Source organism: Neovison vison, chromosome 10 (assembly GCF_020171115.1).
Source record: "Neovison vison isolate M4711 chromosome 10, ASM_NN_V1, whole genome shotgun sequence".
NCBI classification, from domain to species: domain Eukaryota; kingdom Metazoa; phylum Chordata; class Mammalia; order Carnivora; family Mustelidae; genus Neogale; species Neogale vison.
In genome coordinates, this window is record NC_058100.1 from 55,857,523 (window position 1) to 55,876,506 (window position 18,984).

Genomic DNA, 18,984 nt, shown 5'->3' on the forward strand with positions numbered 1-18,984 from the left:
GTGTCCACCGAGAATCTGGCCTAGGCCTTGGCTGCCGGCATAACGGCTCAGGCTCTGGGGATGCCCAGTGGTTTTCTCACCTACTTCACTAAGTTTCTTCCCTGCCCTTTGGGGCCCTTCATTGAATCAAAATAATGGGGAAAACATCTGTGAAAGGAGTTTGAGCCAGAAAGTAGTAAAAATGTACTTACAGAACTTATTAACCTGGTTCTTTCCAGCATCTGAAAGCCTCAGAAGGCACTACTGGAAGGCAGCCTGAGCTATTCAGAGAATAAATGTTCACTTCCGAGTTCTCCTTTAGCAGGTTTTTTTCCAGTAATAAAATAATCAAGGCTCTTTTTTTTTTCCCTAGGAAAAGGATGTTTTCTATATATCAATTATATTAACACACACTACTTCAATTAAGCCATCATCTTTGTTTCAATTAAGACATCAAGTAAATCTCCATTTCAATTTAGCCATTTCTCTTAAAATCTTCTCCCACTGTGTTTGTTGCGCAGTAAGCAGTCTGAGAGAGCAAACATCTCACACGGGAGTGAAGCCCCCGTGCAAAGTGCCTTTAGAACAGCAGAGACCACGACAGGGCTCACAGGCTAAGCCAGAGGGTGACCAGAAACTCTCCAATGTGTCCTCTCCCTGCAAGGGCTTCCCAGCCGCACATAGGGAAGCTGCTACAACCAGCAGAAGTTTACTCCATTTCCCGTCTTACTCTAGATTCGCCTAGCGTGAACAACACACACTTCTGCCAAAGGGTTGCCACACCGATAACAATCATTGGTAACAACCAAAACAAAATTTAGGAAAGGTATGATCCAGGCAATACCAGCACGCTACGGCAGCTGTCCACACCAACACAGAGAACACGGCGGCCGTGATCCAAAATCTCTCTACATTCTGCAATGATCAGAGTTATCTTTGTCCCAAACTGCTTAACGCTCGTGGTCCAGATTGCCAACCAAGGATGTTTCCGGTTGTACATGAATTTAGGGATTTTCCCAGAACCCAAGAGCCTGTAACAGAAGAGCTGAACCACAGCCAAGCTTGAAGCAGGAGGGTCTCTGATGACGCTCCTCGCTTGAAAGATGGAAACAAAGAATGCCTCCAAGTCACAGCTACTACCTCTAATGTCACCAACCACGCGGCAGCACCGTGTTCCTCCAAGTGATAAGAGGTCAGCAAGAATTCTGCCAGCAAGCGCGCTCCCCTGCCAGGCCCCATGCTCCCGGCGATGAAAGACTCAGAAAGAACACAGCTGGGGTCCTCCATCCTGGGGCCTGTTTCCAGCAGCTCAGCACTGAAGCACCACTTTGCTGGCTTGTAAACTGAGAACATTGATCCAGCCCCCATGAAGACACATTACCTATGAAACCCCCCTCCCTGAGAAGTCTCAAGGGAGAGAGAGCGTTCTAGAAAGAAACCCATGGTTTCAAAACAAAACCAAAAACTATACCTTAAGGAGACTGAAATCTGGTGACAATGAATACCACGGCCCACAATAAAGGCACTTGTGCTGAGACCTTAGGCTAAGAGCTGTGTTCGTTGTTACCCGTTTTCCAACAGACCTAGCTTTCCATTTCTGTGTGGGATGCACGTTCATTTCCAAGGCCACCGATACAGCTGTCATTAGGAAAGTCACATTTTCTGTATCCTGAGTAGGCAGCCCTACGCAGCCCCTTTGCCGTGACACCCCCTGCGGGCTTGGCGTCACCCCATGCCCGTGTCAGGGTGTCCCCGAGTGCTAGGAGCCCATCTGTTCCTCCTGAGTTAGACCCCAGGCTGGCTTTCCTGGGGAACAATCAATACCGTTTCCAGCAGAGCCAACCAATCATCACATGCTCACTGAGGCGGCAGTTCTCAGAATAGGTTTGGGGACTCCCAGAGAGGCTGCAGAGAAGTCCTAGGACAGCTGTGGGGCCCAGGATGCCCACATCTAAGCACCACTTTGCAAACAATGGCAGAAAGAGTAGGCTGTCAGGACAGGAAATGCTGCCCCTCTCCCCTCTTTGCCCCTCCTGATAGACTTCCAACAACCCCTTCTGGGGAGCACCCTCCTCCAACCCGAAGTTTTCAAAGAGACTGCCATGCTGAAAGGTTCTTGTTCTCGAAAAGGTTGTTTGGGGTATGGTTCATACTTGTAAGAAAAAAAAATATGTATGACTGGGTTTCCTTGAAAAATGAAGGAAGACACAGGACAGGTCATTGACTAAAATACTGAAGAACTCAGGAGCAAAAAAAGATGAATTGGCCAAAGACACAAATAGCTTTCTCATCATTTTTCTTGTAACTTTACTTTTTATGTAAACTGTCAACCAACGACCGTGGGAAATTTTCTCACATACCAACCAGTTCTGGATAAATGCAAACGTCTTTGTTCTTAGAGCTCGCATTTCTCTCAGAGAGCTGCCTTTCCCCAGCTAGCTTGAGACTTGCCACTTTCACACAGGAATCTCAGTAAAGACCACTGATTTTCCTGAAGAGCCTCAGATACAAAGAAATCTACTTTTTCTTTATCCTCCTGCCAATATACCTCTTCTCAGGGGCCACTGCCCCCACCACAGAACTCAGTCCACCACAGAGTTATTTACCTCAGTGAGTCAGCTAAGATGGTTCCACATTGGTTAGCCGGACATTTTAGGGGCCAAGGGATATAACATGTTTTGGCTCCAGTACAGAAGGCTGTATTTCTAGACACATCACATCATCAGGAGATTTCTATCTCAACAACAGATTACTGTAATGTACTTAGCTATTAGAGCCTTTACTGCCATAATGAATAAGACATGATTAATCTGAGCTATAAAAAGAAATTATAATAAAAACCATAATCTCTTACATTGGTGGAGAGCCTTCCTTTCATTTTTTTACCAAAAAAATTCATACACAATTTTCACACCAGCTCAACTATTTTACCTATACAAGAAAAAAACCTTGGAAAAGAGGAAGTAGAAATCTCATGACTCTACTCTTCACCTTTTATAGGTTAAAAAGGAAGAGACAGAGAAAGTGAAGGAAAAAAAGGGGGGGGACCCATCTCATTTCATGAGTGGTAGAGTCTGACAAGAACCTGAACCATGCTATGAATGGGTCTATGACCCATGCTCAAGTTCAGGGACCTCTGCATACCTCTGTTCTACTTTCCAGAAAATTCTTTGGCCTTGTAGACCAAGGAGTAATTCCAAGGCAGGAAGGCTTCAATCCCGGAGCCCTTTGGTAACATAAGATCTCGGTCCCTGCAACTCGAGGAGGAGCAAGGGCAGAGGTGAGGCCGGCCCTCCCCCAGAGCCGCTGTGTCCCGCTCTTCCCGCGCTCTGGTAAAATCCAAGAAGCCTAGCGTGTAGGTAATTTCGCAGCCTGCTGTGTTCTCAAACAACGGCCCGTAAACAATGATTGGCCAATTTCATTCTAATCTTCCCAATTTTGCTCTAATTAAAATCAAGCTGTAGCTTTCAAACAGTTTAATTAAGGCTGATTGGGAGAAATGGGGAGGGGAGACTCAAGCTTAAAGGAGGAGGACGAGGTCACTGCTTGCCAAGTCTCCCGTGGGGGTCCGGGGCTCCGAGAGGACACAGAAGGCAGCATGCTTGTAGAACCACATGAAGCACGACACTCCTTGGAAGGAGGGGCCGGGGACTCTCTGAGACCAGGATGAAGTGAAGAGGGAGCTAAGATCTGTTTTCTCAGGCACAGAAACCTCTGCTCTGCCTTGACCTCCCAACCTGCTCCCCACAGCTCATCTGTTCAACTGTGGAGAAAATGGCTCCGCTCACCACTCTGGGGCTCCCGTTGTGCTTGCTCAGCAAGCGGACAGCCCGTGCCATGCTTCTCCACAGCACACGTCCGTGGGCTTCCTGTCAGCTACCTCACTCTAAGAGAATTCCCCCTGACTAGCAGCTCCTTCCATTATTTGACAAGTTCATTCCTTCGCAATGAGATCGCCTTTCTGGAATTTGGGGGCATTTGCTTTTTATATGAGCCACTCTTAATTGGACTAAATATTTTTTTTGTTCCTGCAATCGTTTCTAGATTCCTAGGCCCTTCTCCTAAACCTTCTCTGCCTTTAATCTAGCTTGTTAATGTGTTTCTTTTTAAAGATGGCAACCAAAATTAAACACAATTCAGTAGCTGAGCTCTGAGCCATGGAGAGTACAGGATACAATTTCTGAACACATCATTATCATCAGCATAACTATCCTCATTGTGTCTCTACTGAGCCCCTGCGCTACCAGGCACAGTCCTGGGTGCTTTCCATATTTTTTTCATCATTGCCACAATCTTGCAAATGTCACTGCGGTAGATCAAGTCCTCATTCTCGCTTGGATCAGAAAGAATGCCTTTTGATATGGGACTTGACGGTATCAGTCACTCAGACGGATGGACCTCATTGCCTCCCCCAGCAATACTGGGCTTGGCTCCCTGACTTCCTTCTGGACAAACGAAGACAGACATAAGGAAGAGGTACCAATTCTGGGTCCAAAGAGGCATTGCCTATTTTCACTCTTCTTCCTGCTTGCCTGCCCCGGCCAAGAGAATCGCTTTCCCTCCCACCCACCAGTACTCTCTTGCAGCCTGAGACCCATGACAAACGTCATTGGAGAAAACACCAAACGGCTTCCTTGCACACCTGTAGCCTGAAGCACTTGAACTCAGCCAATCTACAGATGCATGACTGGGAAAGGTTATTATTGCTGTAAAATGAGTTTGGGGGTTATTTTTATGTCCATAATTATGGCAACAGTTAATTGATACACACAAGTTCAGTCCTATTTCATAGTGGAGCTAGCTGAGACGCAGATAAGCATCTTAGTCAAGGTCACAGAGCTTACCAAAACTGAAGATAGTTTATGATCTTTCATATATATATGAAATATATTTCCTTTATTAACACACCTGAATACTGCATTCCTTTTGTTTTAGTATTTACACAGTAAATTTATTTAAATCCTTTCACTTGTTTTATTAAAACAGAATTGACACAATAGCATTCTTTTTTTTTTGAAGACAAAAATATTCTTGGCTAACCGTAATCTCATAGTCAACCAGACTCCCACCCCTCCTCCATTTTTTTCCAGCCCTAGATTTTTGTTTTTATTTTAATTGCTGAGCCGGACCATCTATATCCTATATTGGTGAAATAGGCATTTTGGACTTAAATCTGGGGCTTTGGACTTCACCACCTTCTTGCATTCCATCCCTCTTGGCAGAGACTTGGAAAGTGTTCTTTAAGCAATTTCTACCTTCCCCTTGGGCTCACAGATACACAAATTTCCCCAGTTTCCTCCGCATTTAAATGCAATCACGTGACTGGGTTCTGGCCAGCAGGCGGTGAACCCTGCCCCAGCCCAGGAGACTTCCCATGAACTCTCTCACGCTCGCTCTCTTTCCTTGTCCACCAGGACCCAGAGGAGGATGCCGAGGCCTTGCGTGATGACAGAGGGTGACTAGATGGACGGGGTCCTGGTCTCGAATCATTTCATGAAGCCACCTCCTTTTAACTAGCTCATAAACTGCACCAGACGTGAGCAATAAGGAAATAATTAAATAAACTTGTACTACGTCACTGAGATTTGGGGACTGTTGGTTCCAGCAGTTAGCACACTCTAATACCTCAATCGTGTCAATCTCCTATTCCAGCCTGGCAAAAAAAAAAAAAAAAAAAAAATCTTCACTCTTGATTTTATTGCCTATCTTGATAAGGGGCTCTTTCAATTACCTGATTTTATTGTCTATGGAGTCAAGCATCCATGCTCCCATTTCTCCTCAGCTCAGTAACATTCCCATATGGGGTCTCTTTTTCTTGCCTTCTGAGTCTAGATGGAGATGGTGTTAGTTTTGAGCCCCTGGTTTTTATGCTGTAGAATCGTAGTGTGTGAGTCCTGCTCTAAGGGAAAAGCACCTGTCACTGTGAAGGATTTACTTTGAACTATCTATAACTATAAAATCAATGAATAGATTAACTCAGGCTATAGTTAGGGAGAGCGGAATGTGGATTTTAAGTGATAAATTTGATTAATGTCTGGATATTGCAGGAGAAAGAATTTGATAGAGTAGGACTGCTCCTGCTTTCTTTCCTCTTTCTCAATCAAACTCCCTGCATTTTCTCTTCTTCCCTCTTCCCAAGATTTCCCACTCTACTGTGTTCCATATTTATTCTCAGGAGACCCCCTCATAAGAAGAATAATGTACTTATCTTGAAATAAACCAAAGTGGGATTTTAGTGATTGCCAAAGAGTCCCCATAAAGAAAGCCCTATTATCCTACCCATTTTACTGATGAGAAAAACTGAAACTCAGTTGCAAAATAACTTGCTCAAGTTCCCACAGCTAGAAGTAGCAGAACTGCAATTTAAACCTTCACAGTAAGATTCTAGAGGCTGGAGCCTCGACCACTTGTTTTCTCCTTCCATCTAATTCAGTCCCAGAACATCCTACTCATGTGGAGGGGTTTCATTCTCTTATTATAGCCTTAACATGTGGCAGACATCGTACTGGGAACTGGAGATAAAAAGACGAAATAAAACATGTTCTTTGCTTGAAGGAGGTCAGAGTAAGTAAATAAATACACAAAATAAGTTCTGTAGCAGAAATGTGAACATACTGATGGGGAACCCTACATAGAAAGAACCAACTCTCTTGCAGGAGCCACAGAAGTCTTCAGAGAGATGGATATTTAAGTGGGTTGAAAGGTGAGTAGGAGCTTGGTGGGCAGAGAAAATGGAAGGAGCCACGCAGGACGTGGGAGTGGGACATGGAAAGACACATGGAGCCTAATCTGGGTGAATCTGGAGATGTTTAGGGAGACTGGAACAAAAGGTAGCAGGAAGAAATGTACATTTGTGCCAAGAAAATGCATTCAGGTTTTATCGTTTGGGCACAGAGGGCCCCAAGGAGGACCTCAGGCAGGCTGGACTGGAGAAGAGAGGAAAGGATGGTGGTAAACAGTGAAGCCAGGGGAGGAGAGCAGAGGCTGTCTTTGAAGGGCCGCTCTGAGATGGAAGCCACAACCCAGATGCGGGGAGAGGCTGGGGAAGAGGCAGGAGTTAGTGGTCTGGTAGCTGTACCATTCCCAGTTCGGGAAGCACAGCAAAGAGTACAGGAGACCTAAGTGCAGCAAGAAACGAAATGCACACAGTTCCGGCTATGCGTTTACCACAGAAATGAAATTAGAAATGAAATCTAAGTGGCCAAAATCAAATCAAATGGGAGGTGGATCCAGTGCCTTGAAAAGCTAAAGAAAGGTTAGGGATTTTTCCTCCTACTTTTAACTTGACTGAAAAACCTGTATTCAGGGGTGCCTGGGTGGCTCAGTCATTAAAGGTCTGCCTTTAGCTCAGGTCACCATCCCAGAGTCCTGGGATCAAGCCCCACATCCAACTCCCTGCTCAGCGGGAGGCCTGCTTCTCCCTCTCCCATCCCCTCTGCTTGTACTCCCTCTCTAGCTGTCTCTCTGTGTGTCAATTAAATAAGTAACACCTTTAAAAAACAAACAAACAAGCAAACTGTATTCATCCACTGTAAGCCCAGCACATATTTCCAACTTTTCTTGAAGCAATGGGGCTTCAGTTCCAGAGCACAGACACGACATCTTCTGAGGGAGGCCTGTGACCGAGAACAACCATCACTAACCTTTGAGAGCTGCCTAGAACGTGACAAGTGTAGGAGGAAAATGCCTGATATGAGAAAAGTCCAGAATGTTTCACTAATCCCGTTCCGTGACAAAAGCCTTGAGTGTTTTGGAAGAGGAGCATGGCAAGCTAGCTCCCTGGGAGCCAGAATTGGAAGAAAATCTTATGACAAAGTAAATCTGTGATATTTTCCTTATGCAGAAAGATAGAAAAAGGAGCATTAGGCTAAAAAAACAAGGACGGTTTGAGAGCTACAACGTGAAGGAGGGGGAGGAGGGAGAGAACTTCCGGAGAGAAGTCACACAGTGCCAGCAAGTCTTAAAAGTCAGGCAGAATAATGCTCTCCAAGTATCTAAAGACCTATCATGAAGAAGAGGCATGTAGACTTACTGTCAAGAAATAAAAGAAAGCAGAGTCAGGACCAATAAGTGGAATTAGGGGAAGAAGGATTGATTCAGCGTCAGAGGGTCACGCTGGTGTTTGCAGCTATTGCATGGAAATCGGCTTCAGTGAACACGTGGGATGGAAGTGCTCAAGCCAAGGCTGGTTGACCACCTCCCTGAGGATTTGTCTAGAAAACAGGTGATTTTCAAGTTTCCTTCTAATCAATAGATTGGAACATCGTGGTACCATTCTGCCAGCCCGTGCCTTTGAGACTTCTCCAGTCATTCCCCTTTAAGCTTAGCTCCCGTGTCCCAGGCGGATCACAGAATCTGTGGTTCCCAGACTTGGTTTCCTGACCTGCAGGGACCAACATGGACGCTGCCCTCCTTAGTGGGAACAGAAGGCAAAATACGTATTATTGACCTCTACAGCCATGTTTCCTCTTCCCTTTAAAAAAAAAAAAATTATATATATTTTAGAGAGCAAGAAAGAGTACAGGGGGCCGGGGCAGGCAGAGGCAGATGGAGAGGAAATCTCAAGCAGACTCTACAGTCAGCACAGAGCCTGATGTGGGGCTCAATCTCCCAACCCTGAGATCATGACCTGAGCCAAACCCAAGAGTCAGACGCTCAACAGACTGTACCACCCAAGCGTCCCAATAGCTAATGTTGCTCCTATCAAGTTCCATTTGAGCCTGAGTTCCCAGAGGACAGAGGCGGACGTTCAGGGATGACTACAGCCTCCCTTCCTCTCCATTTTGGCCAGACTCACAGCCTAGAACATACACAGAATCAGCTGAGCACAGGCTGGTTTACTGGGCGTACAGTTGACTGTGGTACTAGGAGACCAACCATGGTGAGGGATCATCCCACGAGGGTGTTTACAGGCTTCCGTGGATCTGGGAGAACTCAGTCCCCCAAGAGTCCTCCTTCCTGTCCCTCCTCCGTCACTAGCTGGTCCCCAGGTAAGGAACAGGCTCTCTTGTGCACAAGGACAATGAGAATTCTCCCAGGCCCCGGGGCTAATAATGAAGGACTTGGTGCAGTGCCGGGTCTCTCTACCGCATTTTTCTCCCACCAGAGCCTCCTGTGTGGCCAGTGAGACTTTTGCTCACCCTGACTCATGGTGACTTCAGAGCTTGATTGTTCTTTGCCGTGGGAGGGAGAAAGAGGCACATTTCTGGGCTCAGGGAGGAGCATGGTACAGAGGCAGAACCGGGGAGCATTAAACAAGTACAGAGGGGAAAGACTCCTTCATCTTCCCCAAACCACATCCTGGGGGTAACAGCCCTAATCTACCCACATGTACACCCGCAAATCCCACAACTGGTCAGGGAGTCCCAGCCCCACATTCCATCTGCTCCCGTGGTGCGCTGTGGACGCGAAGGGAAGGGAGAGTGACCCAAAGTCTATGCCACCCATGTCGGCACATGGCGCTGCAAGTTGACAAACCATCCTAATAAGCAGAGGTGATCTGCATCACCGAAGGGTTCTTCTGGATTTCTGAAACTATCCCTTGAAACAGAAGAAACTTCCAAGGGGTATGTGTGCTTATGAATCAGTAGCCATGTGTTCCTAAAGTCAGGAACTACAGACTTACTTAACACTGAATTTTTATAAGCCATTGCCAGGCAAAAAATAAGATACTGCGTTTTGGAATAGCATTAAGTGTCCCTCTAGTAGAGGATTCGATTTACAGAAATTTAATTTACACTGCACCCTTCTAGAAATATACCGACAGTGTAAAGCCGACACATACAGAATTTGCTGGGGGTGAATTGTTGCAGGAAGATTCATCTGCAGCTTCCTCCCACTTAGGGTTCCCCAGAGCCCAAGCGCAGATGGAGAACGGTGGAAACGGAGGACTACAGGATCTCTGAGTGAGCGGAGCCCTGCGGAGCCCCCCTGAGGCCCTTCTTCTGAGTCCCAAAGACCTGCTGGAATGCCAGAAGGAGAGCAGGAGGGGCAGAGAGCACAGGTGGCTACCACTGGAGGCTGGTTAAGAATCTTGGGCTCAAATTACGTATTTGATTCAATAAGCATTTCATAGTCAGATCCTCTATTGTATGGGCTGAGTGCTGGCTCTTCCTCTTACCAGCTGTAGGACATCCTCTAAAACTCAGTGTCTCCATCTGTCATATATGTACACAGAGAGCACCTCCCTTGTAGGTTTCTCATTATGATAATTGCAGTGTGTCTATATACTATATATACATACACACATATATATCTCAATCATACATATATGATATGTATTACTTAGCCAAATGTGGGGCATGTAATGAACCTTCAACAGAGAGGTATTATTATTAATTTTACTAATATTTCATAGTAGAGGGAATATGTGCTTTCTTTCCCAAGCTAAGGAGATATTTGGGCCAGTGCATCTGCCCTCTCAGAAACCCCTCTTTCCGTTGCCCCTGCCCCCTCGGTCCCACGGGGAAAGCAGCGAGGTTGGCAAGAGCCGGCTGTCGGGTGGTCCACGCTCTGATGCTGTGTGCTCAATGCCGAGCTGAGACCCCTGCTCACTGAAAGTTCCGGACACCCAGTGCCCCGCAGTGGACCGTCCCTCGGAGAGCCCCCCCTCCCAGCTAGCCCTGGTGCAGCTCCCCCAAGAGACCACCTGCCGAGCCTGCCTTCTCTACAGGCTTCACTGACGATTGGGCCAGTCTGTCGAGCACACCCGCAGGCTCCCATTTGTCTCTAATTTGAGCCAGGGATGGACTGTGGGGAGACAGATCCCGTCTGTGACTCAGGTCCAAAACCTCATCTCTCGCCCAGCTTGATGGTAATACATGTGTTCTCCTCGGCCCCCAGCGCCTGGGGAGTGTGCTCACCGGCTTCTGTCCTGGAGGAGGAGATGGAGGTTTGGTGTGGGAACCAAACCTCCCAGGCGGCCCCTGTACTGCATCACACACCCCCTGGCCTCCAAACACCCCCTCCAGGGAGTCCACCTGGATGGCAGAGCCCTCTAGGTGTGGGCCACGTGTCCTCCCCCGCTGTGCCCCCAGCACTTGTGGAGAGGCCCACACGTTCACGTGCGCCATAAATATGCTGAATGAAGAGATGCCCGCCACGTGCCACTCACTGTTCTCAGCAACACGGACTGAAATAATTTTCTTGTGGGAGATGTGGGAAGCCCTGAGGTGGGATAAATGTGGCAGAAGCGGAATAAAGAAAAAAAAAATGAGAATCCCTGACCCAGAAAAAGCTCTTCTCTTGAGGAGAAAAAAGGAAAAGGAAAAGACCACATGACCAGCCAGTGTCCCCGTCTGCCTGCATCTCTGTGTCTGTGTCAGCTAGAAACCTGAAGCCTACCTCCCTCGTCTCTACATGGGCACGGCTCTAAGTAGCAATTCATTCATGAATAAAATTAATTATTTCTGGAAGCAAAAATTAATCCTCTTTTTCTCTGCCCGACTGACTCGAGATCTTGCTATTAAATCGCATCTGAAAACAGAACTGATCTTGCTTTCCTCCCCTTGGCCATCCTGGATTTTCCCTCCATTTCTTGCATGTTTTGTATTTTTACATTGTCTCTTCACAGGCCATCTTTGTAATCCTGCTTCAAGCCGGGGCAGACAACCTGGATAACCCCCCTCAAGGACATAAGAAAATCGGAGGCAAGAGTTGTTTTGTCCTCGGTGAACCTGGGACTGGCATCCTGAGAATTCATTCTGACATGGCATTTGTGGGCCAAATCTGTCCATCAGTCATGGAGAAGGTACCAGATGCCTTCTCCCTGATGTTTGAGATACTACAGTCCGAGTTGTTTTCCGGCATGTGGACTGTCACTCAGATGGGGCCACCGAACTCCTAGAAATCAGCAGAACCCTGTTTTCTCTTTTCTAGCTTGCCATAATGCCTTGAATCATGCAATGCACGCATCTCCATAAATACTTGTAAGAGGACCAAGGGAGCAAAAAACACAGTGTGGTAAGTCTACCCTGCATCTGATTTTTAAAGCATAAACAATGCTGGATTTTCAGCATAAACCAGTGGCTTTCGGGGCCCCTGGGTGGCTCAAGTCATGATCTCAGGGTTCTGGGATGGAGCCCCACATCTGGCTCTCTGCTCAGCAGGGAGCCTGCTCCCCCCTCCCCCGCTGCCTCCTCCTGCCTCTCTGCCTACTTGTGATCTCTGTCAAATAAATAAAATCTTAAAAAACAAACAACAACAAAAAACCCAGTGGCTTTCTTGGTCTCCCAGCACAGCTCACCATCTTCTCACGGGCTGAGCACTCACACAGACACCCTGGTCAGAGGTCCTCACACTCAGGCGGCACCAAACTCGTGGTCAAAGTAAATTCTCAACGTGGTGTTGTGTCCCCCTCCTACCTCCTCACCTGCGGATGGAGAAACAGTGCCTGTGACCAGGACCGCAGGCTCATCATTGCCATCTGCCTCTGATTTTGCTCTAATTTGTGTTCTTTTTTTCCCCCTCGTTTGTACACCATTCACTTACCTCCTTCCATCCCGACGAACTCCCTCGTAGTCAAAATATAGATCCCGTGAGAAGTTGGGAGATCAAGTGGTTCCCTTGCGTGAGGCCATTTCTCCGGGAGAGCTCACCTCCTTCCTGCCAGGGCCAACCCCCCACCTCACCCCACCCCAGGAGTCACAGCTTCCCCTGCGCTGAGCAGTAACACGGCCTTTAGCTACCTCGGTCGCTGTGCTGCGCGCTTAGGCAATCGCGGGGATTTACCCAGGCGGACTCAGGTTGCCTTTGGTCGCCGCTTATTTATGTGGATTGTGATCTCTTAATTGGAGACGGTGCCTCTCCCAGGGTTCACTGTTTATCCAAATCGGCATTTGTTAGTCCGAGAAACGTGGTTCAGCTGCTCAATCAGGTCTGGAGCTCCCCCGGTGTGAGTGCTTCCACGGCTGCTATCCATTCCTCACCTCTCCCTCTCCCGGGAGGCCCCCACAGGCTGGTTCTAGGCCCTCCAGCCTTTTCTGCTTGTAAACTTTTCTCCCAGCAGCTGGATCTATCCTTAGGAGTTCATGTGCCTTGGCGCTAGTAATTCCTGAATTTCACCTCCCTTGACTACGACTCGATGTCATTTATAACATCCCCTAGAAAGAGCCCACTCCCTGCAATGCATCATGGGGGATGCTGCCTTCTGTCCTTCTCCACCCTGGTCCACCCTGCTCTCCTCTCTGCCTCCCAAGCACTTAGTGTAATCAGCGAGGGCACTTCTCAAGCTTTCATGTCCTACTCTTCACCTGGGGCTCTTGGTAGAATACAGACTGCGATTCTGGGGGTCTGGGGTAAGGCCCCAGGCTCCTGCAATGGGTACAAGTTCTCAAGGCACGCGGATGCTGCTGGGGCACCAACCAGGCTTGGAGAAGTATGGATCAAATATTTGGTTGTTCCTGTTTCTCCCTTCTTTCACATGTAAGCTGTTGCCAAATCTTACTTCTCTTCCTGATGAACTGCACAAAGATTGTATTTTCTTGTATTTTCTCCAGTGCCTGTTGCTGGAAGTTTCTTTTGCCCTAACTGCCCTCATTTACATCATCTGATTCTATCCCTGCTCGCCCTATTAGATGTTTCCAGATGCAACTGCTAAAACACATGCCTGCCTCAATGGTACCAGCCTCTGGGTATCACTCCACTCTCTTGTTTTTCAGTTTTGTCCTACTCTGGTTCTCAAAAGTGGCAATATTTGCTCAGAATATGATCAAAATATAATACCCTTTTTTGTCAAGGAAGATACCTATTTAATTTCATTTTTGTTTGTTTTCCTCCCAAAAGGCTTCTAATGTATCCCTAGACCTTTCTTTTCTAAAAAAGCACAGCAGACAGAAATGGGGGTAATAATGACTAAGATCAATAATTTGGAATTACATCTAGCTTTGCTTTTCTCCCAACCACCATATTATGCTCATTGTTCTGTATGATTTCTAACTTTTCTCTCTTAATTTTAATTTATTCTTTCCGAGTTTCAAGCGTTTCATCATAGTGGCTTGGATTTTTTCCAATCCCATGATTATCTCTCTATTAAAGCTTTAATACAAAAAGAAATAAAAAAAAAACAGACTGCTCATTACTTTGATTTGTAGCAAGGAGAGAATGGAACATTACCGCTAGAGTGTTTCGAGAAACCATATTTACATTTGCATCAGCTCAATTTAGGTGCCTGATTAGCTTGCGTGGTATGATGAAGATGCACTTACCAGTCAGAGGGAAGTGGCATGGTCTAGAGTAATGAGTAGGAGACTCGAAGTCAGGAGCCCTGAGTGCTATTTCTGGCTGTGAGTGGCTACCTCTCCGACCTTGAACAAGTCCGTCTCACTGTCTTGGGCCCTGATAGCCCCCATCTGCTTCCCAGTGCTGCTGGGAGAGGTTGAGCACTTAAGTTTTTGTCCTAGTGGGGGCTATGGAGTCAAGCAAGGGAGGGAGCATTGAGGTCACAAATGGAATTGGAGACAAGATCTCTGCCCTTAAAACTCTTATGATGGGGAAGAGACAGGGTCTGAGAAGTGGGCTGATTTCTCCAATCTTGGTCTAACAGGACTTGAGGACATGGTGAGAGGTTGGCAAATGGAACTTAAAAGTTTGCTCAAAGCTGGGCGTGATAGCCAAGCCCATCCTGTTATTTAGGAAGGCTTAACAAGGGTGCATATTGTCTTTGTTCTTGTAATAATGCCATTCTGAGATGGTCTGTTTAGTCCCTGGCTGGGACTGGCGTCTGGATGATGTCCTAAGGAAGGCCTGCTCTGTTAGCAATCCCTGACTTTAGAAGAAAGATTTTTACCCGTGGTGACCAGTGTATGCCCCACAGAGGATCCCTTCATCCTTTGGTTTCCTCTTCCAAAGAGAACTCGATTGAGGGGTAAAGATTAATATACTTTGAAAAGGAAAGCAAGAGAATGATTTTTTTCTCCTTGTTGGTGTGAAGCCCTCAGCAGACATTATCACAAAGACAGCACCCATGGTTCTCATCTCAATACCATTCTTTTGTTGGCTAATATTTGTTGAGGATGATCCAATAATGGGTAATGTCTATTAAACATTGTTGTAGGTTCTTAACATCAATTAACTAATTTCATTGTCACATCACCCCAATAGGTAGGCAACTATTATTGTCCCAATTTTATAAGTAAGGACATTGGGGAACAAAGCAATTAAGTAATTTGCCCAACAATACGTAGCTAGTAAGCTGCAGCTCTGGGATTTGAACCCAGGCCATCTGGCTTCAGAACCTTCATTCTAAAGCACCTGAGCCTACAGGAATACAAACTTGAAATGGACAGAGCAACAATCTCCCGGAGCCCAGAGTTAGAGGCCAAAGCTTCTCTAGAATAACCAGTTCTCCTTCCAAAGTTAAGAGCACATACTGATATCCAAGTAAGAACAGGTGGGATTCTGAGCTGTTAAGCAGAACCTTGCTAAGTAGAACCTTTCCATTTGCTAGTTATGATCTATTCACACCCAAGAAGAGGAGAGACTCTCTCCTGCTGTGGGAGAGAGCTTGTGTGCTTCTGCCCCATGGGAAAGTCCTTATTCTTCTCCCACCACAGTTCATCTCCTTTCTTCTCTGGAAGGCGCAGGTGGACACCATCTGAATTGTATATACAGAAAGCTTTCTTAAAGAAACGAATGAAAGGGACACCCAAGTGGCTCAGTTGGTTAAGCGGCTGCCTTCAGCTTAAATCATGATCCCAGCATCCTGGGATCGAGTCCCACACTGGGCTCCTTGCTCAGCAGGGAGCCTGATTCTCCCTCTCCCTCTGCCTCTGCCTGCCATTCTGTCTGCCTGTGCTCGCTCTGACAAATAAATAAATAAAATCTTAAAAAAAAAAAAAAAAAAAGAATGAAAGGCTGATTGTTCAAAACCCAGGGCTGACGTTTTCTGTGCGCTTTTCCTCCTTGTACCCTTCTAGACAAAATGTCCTTCTGGTCATTGGGGATGACCTTCAATGTGTATTTTGCCAGTTTTCTGTGACCACTTTCGTCAGAGTCAGCAAGGTCTTGAATCTGCCAAAGAGAACTGCTACTAGAGTCAAAAGCAGAAGGGATAAAAGTGAATTCCCGCAGGGATAACATAGAACCCTACAACGGTATCCAGGGATCCACCATTTTGCTTAACAACTCAAGGCAAAACTCCCAGAATGCTCCTGGAGCAGCCTTGTGTGACCACTCTCTCTTTGCCCCACCAAAGGGTCACATATCAGAAGGTTGCATTCCTGTCAGAATGACTGGTTACTGTTTCCCCAAATGCAGGTTCAATGCAATAACTGACCTCAGAGAAACAAAACGGCACAGTGTAAGCGCTTGTCACCATAAATGATCAGGAAACCATTACCATCTGATAGAACGGTTGATGGTACAGAAGTGATTACAGAAATTCCCCATGGGCCAACTCTGCCGCCCATGCATTCAGGGGCTGCCGGGTTGGGGCTGGGACTCCATGAGAAGAAAAATCTACTGAGGGAGAGGAAACATGATGGTTTATTCCCTCTGGTTCCTATAGCCCTTCAAAGTGGATGGTGGTGTTGGGATCCCCGACCTGACATTTCAGTTCCAATATACTTAAAATAGATACATATATATATTTGTTGATAACAGTGCTTCTAAAAATTGGGATGAACTGTAAAGTCGAAGGTAAATTAAATCTTGTTTTCCTGGACTAGAGGGATTTGCTGCTTAAATATATTCTAGGGTAGATTTTCTCTCTTAAAGAAGACACATTCTTTAATAAAGGGAAGCATCATTCTGAATGACCTTATAGGAAATTGCGGGGGGGAGGGCACATGTCCAGTTTCTTATGCATTTATTGGAAGTCGAGTCAACCTCTTCTGCTCCTTCAGCTTCCCTGGAGCAGGTGTTAGCTTGGCCTCACCCAACTGGAGATGGAGGCATCCTGCCTCAGGGGCTCTAGCAACTTTCTTCTGTAGTCTTTGGAAGATGGCAAGAACCACAGCCCCTGAAGCAGAGTGTGCATGGCAAGCTCTTCCAAGACCAAACCAGATCCAAGCATGGTGGAAGAGAAATGGTCTGACAGGAGAGCTGGGGGGGTTGCTCCTGAGAGCAGGACTTTACCGGCCCCACAGGCACCTGACCTTGTCCCTCTGTCTGCCTCCGTGTGTGGGAATCAGGTACCAGGAGAACTGCCTCTGTAAATGACTGCTCCTACCACTGGGGAGTCTTCCAGTGATGAAAAGCCTAAAACCTTATTTCTGAGACACTACACTACCCTCAACAGACTGCATGGTCATTGCAGAAGTTTAAAAAACTCTCAGAAACAACAAAAAATTTGTCTCTAAATATATTTTAAGAACCCAGACCCTGGAGTCTGACGACTTGGAAGCTAATCCTGGCTCCAGTCTTCACAAGCCATGTGCCCCTCTGCAAGTTCCTTAACTTCTCTGGACCTCATTGAACTCATGTGTAAAAAGCGGGTAATAATTGTTCTTCCAGCATAGGGCTGTTGTAAGGATTAAGGGAGCTGGTGTACATAAGGCACGTAGAGCAAGAGCGCCCCAAACTTCAGTATGTTCATCGGACTAAAAATGCCTGTGCCAAAGGTTAACAATAGCAGCCTGAAGTTGCCAAAGGAACAAATGATTTTTCTGGTTTTATTTTTTGTGTGTGTGCTTTTTTTGGTGTGTGTTTTCTCTCTTTTTGTTGCATTAGAAACTCATTTGTAATTGGAAAATAAATGTCTTTGATAAAAGGAAAAAATTTCAGCCACGCTCCCAGGGTTGTCTGACGACCACGGGCAAGGTGAAGAGGACGAGAGCCGTGACAACAGGACAAGTGGGCAGAGGGGTGAAAGGGAAGGTTTTATGCAGAGATGCACTCTGGGAGCTCTGAGGCTCTCTGGGTCACACAAGGTGAGGATTTCTAGAAACCTCCTTTTGAAGTGCTGGTCCAGCAGCCAGGAATATGTGCCTGGTTTCTCCCTCATCCCATGGACCTGGCCCGTCTCATGGCTTTCAGCCCTGATGCTCCCAAGGATAGGTCTAAAGGGCCAAGAAGAGCCAGTCCTCTTCCACGGGCAAGGCCAGCTGAGGCTGTGCCGGGGCCGAGGGTCAAGGCAGGCTTGCCCCGGGACCCTGCACGTCTCCCCAGACCTCCCAGGCAGGAGCTGGAGCTGCCCTTCCTTCATTTGCATGTCTAGGTAATTACAACTCATAAAAGTATCTAACCCATTAGTTAAAACCCGGCCCCAGCATTTGACTCTGACCTCCTGCCGCAGCACGGGCCCCACGCTGACTCCATGCCGCCTGATTTGTCCTCAATTTATAAGCAGCACAACCTATAAATAGAAACCCTTTTGCTATGTTCCCCAGGAGGCATCAGCAGGTTTTCCAGCGTGTGTGTGTTTTCTTCTTTCTTTTTTTAAAAACCAACATGGGAGGCTGGTTCTCCCCCGCCCGCTCCCGTAGTTCAGTCTGGGGGCGCGGGAGTGGGCTCAGCCCGCGAGCCCCGGTTGCGAGCGACCCCCCAACCTCCGCCCCCCGCCCAGCCGGCCGCACTCACCTGTAGATCCTGTACCTGGTGGTGAAGCCCTGCCGGAAGCGCTCCACGAAGTCCGCGTACTCCTGCGCGCGGTGGAACGGGCCGCGGTCGCTGAGGAGCCAGTCCAGGGGCGGCTGGCCGGCGGGGGAGGCATGCTGCTCGGGGAGCGCCGCGGCGGCCGTGGCCGAGACCGCCAGCACCCAGCCCGGGAGGCCCAGCGCCAGCAGGGTTGCCCATGGGGCCGCCGCCGGCCCGAGCCCTCTAAACCGAGTGCCGCACTGCCACCTCATGCTTCTCCCGGCCGGTTGGCTTCTTCATTCTCTCGCCACGCTCTCCCGCTCGGTGCCGCTCCTCCAGGGCTCCTGGAACTGGAAAAGGTCAACACGAGACGTCAGGGGAGCACCCTGGCCTTCCTGAGCCCCGCGGCCCCCCGCGCGTCGGACGGCAGGGGCAGGGCCCCTTCTAGAAAGCCCGGGCGCCACCACCTCCTCTGCGTTCTGGGCCCTGGGC

At 47.6% G+C, this 18,984-nt stretch overlaps 1 protein-coding gene across 1 annotated transcript in view; it reads right to left on the reverse strand.

Annotated features, from left to right (window-relative positions):
• Window positions 1-18,764, reverse strand: part of BRINP2 (BMP/retinoic acid inducible neural specific 2) — a 48,991-nt gene extending 30,227 nt beyond the window's left edge. The window contains exon 1 of the mRNA XM_044267350.1: window positions 18,496-18,764. Coding sequence (XP_044123285.1) covers window positions 18,496-18,764 — 269 coding nt within the window. The remainder of the gene's footprint in view (window positions 1-18,495) is intronic.
• Between the last annotated feature and the right edge of the window lie 220 nt (window positions 18,765-18,984).